The 6,701-nt window shown below is 36.3% G+C and overlaps 1 protein-coding gene across 2 annotated transcripts; it reads left to right on the top strand.

Annotated features, from left to right (window-relative positions):
- Positions 1-468: 468 nt before the first annotated feature.
- On the top strand, positions 469-6,586 carry LOC109035609 (26 kDa secreted antigen). 2 transcript variants are annotated; one of them, XM_072299744.1, is made up of 5 exons: positions 478-1,030; positions 1,909-2,032; positions 3,917-4,078; positions 4,609-4,687; positions 6,370-6,586. In XM_072299744.1, exons 1-5 carry the CDS (start codon positions 878-880, stop codon positions 6,497-6,499), a joined length of 648 nt encoding a protein of 215 aa, XP_072155845.1. In that variant the 5' UTR covers positions 478-877; the 3' UTR covers positions 6,500-6,586. The 2 variants fall into 2 exon arrangements, with proteins under 2 accessions (XP_072155846.1, XP_072155845.1); XM_072299745.1 differs by lacking the exon at positions 4,609-4,687 and having other exon boundaries at positions 469-1,030.
- The last annotated feature ends 115 nt before the right edge of the window (positions 6,587-6,701 follow it).

The raw sequence follows: 6,701 nt of genomic DNA on the forward strand, positions 1-6,701 counted from the left end.
CTGAAAATTTTATACTCATTTTTTCACGTCTTTTTCAAAAACGTACACGGTTCTTAAAGTAAATTGAGTTCTACGTGTGTAAAATTGAAAATACCTCCTGAAAATAGCAACAATGGACCGTAAGGCTCCTTAAAATTCATCGGAAGCCTTTCCAAAGGGCAGAACTAGAAAGTATACGCAAAAACATACATATGAAGCATCTGCTGACAGAGAGATAACAGTCGAAAAAGTCGACGATAATAACTATAATTTGATGACAGGATTTTGGGTTTGAGGGCTGCTGCACCTTTGCATTGGCTCCGTTCGGTTAAATATTTGGCATATAGTCCACCTAGGACTTGTACTTTGAAAATATGAAACATTCAGCAAAATCTAGGTAGCTCCGGAAAAGGCCCTTAACGATACTCCTTCTTGAATCTCCCTCTAATTGCAAACTGAGTTAACATCGTGCTCTTTATTAGCAGTGACGTCATCGAAGAAGGGCAGATTGGTAGGAGAGGGGTGAAGGTAGTGACGAGTTGCTCCTCTCGCTGCAGTAAAAAGTAATTGAGCTTTCCAAAAGAAATTTTTGACTACATGTGTTTCTAACTTCGAGTTAAAGATGCGTGATCGAGCAGTATTCATTTTGAAACAATCTAAATCTTGATAAAACTCTCTTACGTAATGATTACCACCATCTAAAGTCGTTGTCTGTTTTCGATCCTAAAGTCTCATGAAGCTTGGCAAATTACGCTGAGGTCAATCAATGTAAAAACTATAATTTTCTATTTTAAAAAAATTAATCAAGTTGTGAACTGTCTACGTATCAAAGAGTAAAACTCATGCAAGTCCAAATAAGAGGTGAATATTATCGATTTATTCTGCGTCTAGAATCACAATGTTATATTTGTTCTTCACATTCATGTCTGCAAATGCACGTGAAATAGAAACGCCTTTCATTCCGGATTTTCTTACGGATAACCTAAAAAAGTTAGAGCGGTACAAGATTATGCCAGAACTGATGTCCTGGCCACCACATCTTCATGCGCAGGTATATACTCCCCTTATAGTTCAGTAGATTCAGATTACCAAATTTAACCTATAAGGATTTAGAAATATCGTTTATGAATGAATATTACTAGCATGATCCGCGTTTTTCTAGAGAAGGGTGCGTATTTTGGAATTTTTTCAGGTGCTGTAATTTATATACATTACAGCACCGGCATAGTTATTGGCATCTATATTTTTGGATTTTTGTAGCCACTTAAGTCATTTCAGTCAGCATCCTTATTAAATTAAAGCAGTTTGAATACTACAAATTCAGTATGAGGATGGTTTGTTGATCGAAAACTTAGAGGCAGTAGAATCAATCCGAAGGGAGTATGGAAGTTACGCGCGGTTCCTTGTCACGCCTTCAATCTTCAAAGTAGGCTATAAAAATATCCTGTGTACGATATTAGATACCTCCTCGAGGCAGAGTGGCACAATTTAATGAAAAATAAAAATTTCGCTTTAAATATATCAAGATACTGCAAAAATATATTATGAAAGATATTGGAAAATATTGAAAAAATATTGAAAGATGTGTACATCACAAAATTAAAGATGCAAACCCAATCGTGGATTATCAGCGCACGCTAAATATTCTGAACTATTAAAACGCTGCCAAAATTTTTTTAAGGCGTTTTTCTACTCGTGTGTATCCCTCATGTTTCCCGTGCGATAAAAATAAATAAAAATTCAGAGTTAAATAAGAAAATTAAGGATTTTTTGTGTTGTTTGGTTTTTTTTTTTTTTTTTTATTTATTGCGAATAGCATATCCTGCCCCGACTGTGTTGTATTCGACATCGATATGATTCGGAACTATATATCAATATTTTTACTTATTTCGACCATATTATTCAAATACATCTCCCCATCTTCTGTAGATAACTTTCCATGACGGGTCACTCGCAGACTACGGGAATGTGGTCACGCAACAGCAAATGCTTAAAGCACCGAATATCTCGTGGGCGGCTGAAATGGAAACCGAACACACGGTAGTAATCATGGGTAAAATTTTTATCTCGCATTTTGGAGTGGTCCGGTTTTCGTCCTCAACAGCAGGAAGACCTCTATTAAAGAATAATTGAATATCGACGGTAAAAATCCCAAACCGCGCGCGTATCTCGGTTTACGACGTTGCACATTTCCTCTTCCATTTTATCTTTTGAATGGAGAACTATTCAACGTCAATTCTTGAAATTTTCCTTGACTTTCCTTCTCCGTGCGAATCAAATTCTGAGGAATTATGTTGATTTGTTTCCTTTTAAAAAAATAAAATCAAAGCAAAGATCTTTAAGCACCGCAAACGAGATAAGTGGTTTAGAAGTTTACCCGTAGACATTTTTATGGCCAAATGCTGATACCGATTTTCGGCCGCTTTTCAACTGTACAGGCCGAAATTGCCGTGAAAAGAATGTCTAGAGGCTCATACGGCGGCCTTTAGACATTGCCAAACGTTCTGTGACAAATCACGAATTTCGGAGAGCATATTTGCAGTTATTTACCTTCCAAATTTTCAAAGAATTTTGCGCGTAGTTTGATTTAAAGTGTCTGAAAATGTTAACGGAAAATATTCATAACATTCTTCAAAAATAAGTTTTTTCTGAGAGTACATTTGGCAACATTCGGATGTCATAAGACGTTTCCCCTTAGCATGGCAGTATAAGCGCTATTACCAATACATCACGACGGATCGACGGCGTAAGTCTGCAATCACATATCTCGTTTGCGGTGTCTGAAAATCCTCGCCTCTATGTTATTTTCTTAAAGGAGAACAAATTGACATCATTCCTTGAAGTTTATGCAGTGGTTATGCAGAATTTTCTTCGCACAGAGAAGAAAAATCATGACAGTTTTAAATAATTGCCGTTGAGTGGTTTTCCGTTTAAAAAACCAAGCAGGACAGGAAGTCTGCGACGTCGCAAACCGAGTTTTGTGATTGCTGACTGACACCGTCAAGATATGGAATATTCGAAAGGTATCGATATATCCTCGTTGAAAACCTGCATAGAGTTAACGTGTTTGTTTGAATCCGATTCGACTATCGACCGTATTGAATTTTTATTATCCAAACATATCCACCATATATGCGTCACATACGCATTATTTCATACACTATATTTTCGATCATTTTTTAGCGATTTTTCAAGTGACAGATTCTGCCTTCCTACTCAAATGACATTTAATGATGTCAGCGAGGTTTTATTTTATTGCAAAGGCAAATAAAGATATTTCAAAAATGCCTGCAACATTAGCATGGTCAGAATATTTTTCGAGGGGGGGGGGGGTCCTGACGTCACCCACCGGAAATGCATGGGTACCCCTCGTTGTCTATGCCCCCCAAGGCTACCCTCACACAAATTGTCCATGAATTTGCATCGGGGAAGGGGAGGGGTAAGATTTTTCCGCCTCTTTTTTCTCACAGTCAAAGTTCTGTGGGGGCAACATGATACTCGTACTTCTTCAAACTCTCCCCCTTTACTCTTTACTAGCAACATTCTTGGGTTGTATGCTTCAGTCTTGTTAGATTTTGCTACCTTAATTCCAAAGTTGAGACTAAGTTTTCAACAGTAGTTAACATTCATGCAAGAATGCAACTTTATGACGTTTGAATACCCCCGTCGTATTTCTGTTTGTTCATTGAAAACTAGTGTTTTTCCGCATCAATAACTAACGGAGTTTACCTTTATATACCATTTCTGGAGTGCATTTTCTCGAAATCGAGAAAAAGTCTTTCGTTTGGTTCCCCTAAAATATGTAAATCAGCGAGGCGATCTTGAAAAAATCAGATCTGGGTCCTCGTTTTATCTTTTCATCTTCATTGTAGAAATTAATGTTACATCAATGGTTAAAATTTTCTGTTTTTTATATTTTAAGTTTTGAATTTTGCAGACTTAGATCACAATGTTGATAGGAGTCGCGGTGTGCCACCAAATGTTTCTGAGATTCAATATGCGTACTGGGTGTTAGGAAATATACCAGGTGCATCACTAGAGAAAGGTCTTGAGATTGTGCCGTACGAGGCTCCGAGAATAACCGACGCTGGGCATGGAGGTACATATTTTCGTTATGAAATGGAAAAAAAAAAAAAAAAAAAAAATGTGTGATTGCCGAAAACTTCTTGTACATATTCTGAGTTTAGTTCAAATTCATCTTATAAATTGAACTTGAAAATTCATGAAATTATTTCCTGAGTTTTAAGACTGTAATTATTGTCCGCATAATCTAATTTAATTATGTTTCGTTGTCGTGCAGTTATATCCAATGCATCTACCTGAGCTAAACACTCTACCTCCTCATCTTGCACTGGATATTCGTAAAAGGTCAAATTTTTTACTCTAAAGAAAATTTTTAAAACTTTTGAGCCATTATTTCCTTGCAGAATAGTGTATGGATCCAGCACTATTCCATCATCCTGATGATTTGATAAGTTTAACGTAATATTAACAGAAAAAGTTTAATTTGCTTCTCAGGAAACGAACACAAAATATCACTGCATGAGTAATAAATATAAGGCGCTTAGATTTAATGGGTATAATCTTAATTACCTAAATAAAATCGGTTTGTTTACGTCTGTTTTTTAGAGATGCACAGGATTTGTTTTTTGGTTTACTATCAATTACACGGCACCAGGGAATTCTACAAGCCTGACACAGTTGATAAGTAAGAATGTTTTCCTATTTTGATTGTGCCGTCCTTGAGGGGTTTGGTTCTCTTCTGAAGTGGAAAAGTAAATGTTTGAACTCGGACATTGAGGGATCTAACAAGCTGGCAACATTGTTTTCTCTCCATTTGCACCGATGGAATTAAAATCGACTCTTGGAAGGACCAGTTGCTTCAACAGGAATCGATTGTTCAAAACAGGTTGAAATGGAGGAAAACTAGTGTTGCCATCCCCCTAGATCCGCCATTGACTCTGAAACTATGCTGCCATGCTAAGGAAAAACGCCGTATGAGCCTTCAGGCGTCGCCAACTTTCCCCTGACAAATTACTATTTTCAGGAAAATTTTTTAACGTATGTCTACCAATTTCTCAGATAATTTTGTTTGTAATTTGATCTAAAACGTCTGAAAAGTTCAAGGAAAAATATTCATAATTTTCCTCAAAAATAAACATTTCATCGAATGAAATTTGGCAACTCTCGAATGCTCATACGGCGTTCTTCCTCAGCACGGTAGTATGCACAATCGGTTTGAAAGTTGCAGACTTCCCATGATATACTCCGCTTTTTTCTTAAAAGGCTGATTAGCGCACTTTTCTGGAAATATGCGATTTTTGTATAAGAATAACCTCGAGAAAATTCAAGAAGAAATTTTTCATTTTTCCTTATTAGAAAGTTGAATACTAAGTACGATTTTGGAGTACCTCAATCGTGGCTCCCACTTTTCAACTTTATCGGTGTCTCAGGTTAAAGTTTCCGTTTGAGTAACTATTAAAACTGCTCAAATTTTGTTATCCTTTGTTGATTTTGGATGGTGGACTATGCAGGTTTCGGATTTTGACGAAGAATATTTCTACGGAACATGATTTATTTCTGTAGAGTCTTGATACGTAACATGAAACCATATGTGATGAAATATTTTTATTGGAATTAGAGTCAATCTTATGCTAAATTTTACGTCGAAGGACAGTTACATATCGATACAGCCGAAGTGCGAAACCAAGTATCCCCATTTAGATTATTCAAAATTTCCGCTCCTACTTCATTCTTGCTAAGAGAAACAAGCCATTTTTGTAAGCTTGAATCTGCACACAGTGAAGAAAAATCACGGCTCTTTTCAAGGAAATACGTTGAATAGTTTTCCAAACAAATAAATGAAGCATGATAGGAAGTCTGCAACGTTGGAAATGAAGATACGTGGTTTCACACTTTGACCATCGATATGATGATTTGGGTGGGGGGGGGGGGGGCTTCACGCGCTGCTTACGGTTCAAAGTAAGTGACCAAGAAAAAACTTATCTATCCACAAACATTTTTTTCTAAATAAACCGCAATAATTAAAGATTGGCTGAATTCTGAGCCAAAAGACTGTCTTTCATTATAGGTACTCAGTTTCATTTGCATACTTTGACTTATAAATACACTCTATAGCGGATACAATTTCTATGATTTTCTCGATTGCCACATGGGAGTCCCAGTTCCTATTAAATAGACCGATGAATTAGTGTCACAAGAACTTAAGCTTCAATATTGATCAACATAAAGCAGCTTCTTTGACTTTTACCATAAAATAAATAATAATAATAAAAAAAAGAACTGGTTCAGAGTTTGATTTCTTAACTAGAACAAAGATCAATCCTATAGATGCAATAATGTTGAAGTAATTTGTATGTTTTATTTCAGAATTTGGAACTATCGAATGTGGTTTAACCACAACGCATTGTCAGAGAAGTACTTGCTAACAGGCCCGCTAGCCTTGAATTTTGTCCTGGCTCCCATGAAAAATATCGAAATCACTACTAGAAGCTACTAGAGACCGAGATTCCATCCATTTGCTGGAAGTTTGTCAAACTTTTTTGTCACTTCAAATTCAGAGATAAATATATAATTTTGGTTTTCAGTTACTGTGAAACAATTTTCTTTTTTTAAAGGAGGGGGAGGGGGAGAAAAAAACTATAATAATCATATCTTCCGCGATAATAGGAATGTCTCTGAGTCGGTTTTGTTTACTTTGT

This window comes from Bemisia tabaci, chromosome 4, assembly GCF_918797505.1.
Source record: "Bemisia tabaci chromosome 4, PGI_BMITA_v3".
NCBI classification, from domain to species: domain Eukaryota; kingdom Metazoa; phylum Arthropoda; class Insecta; order Hemiptera; family Aleyrodidae; genus Bemisia; species Bemisia tabaci.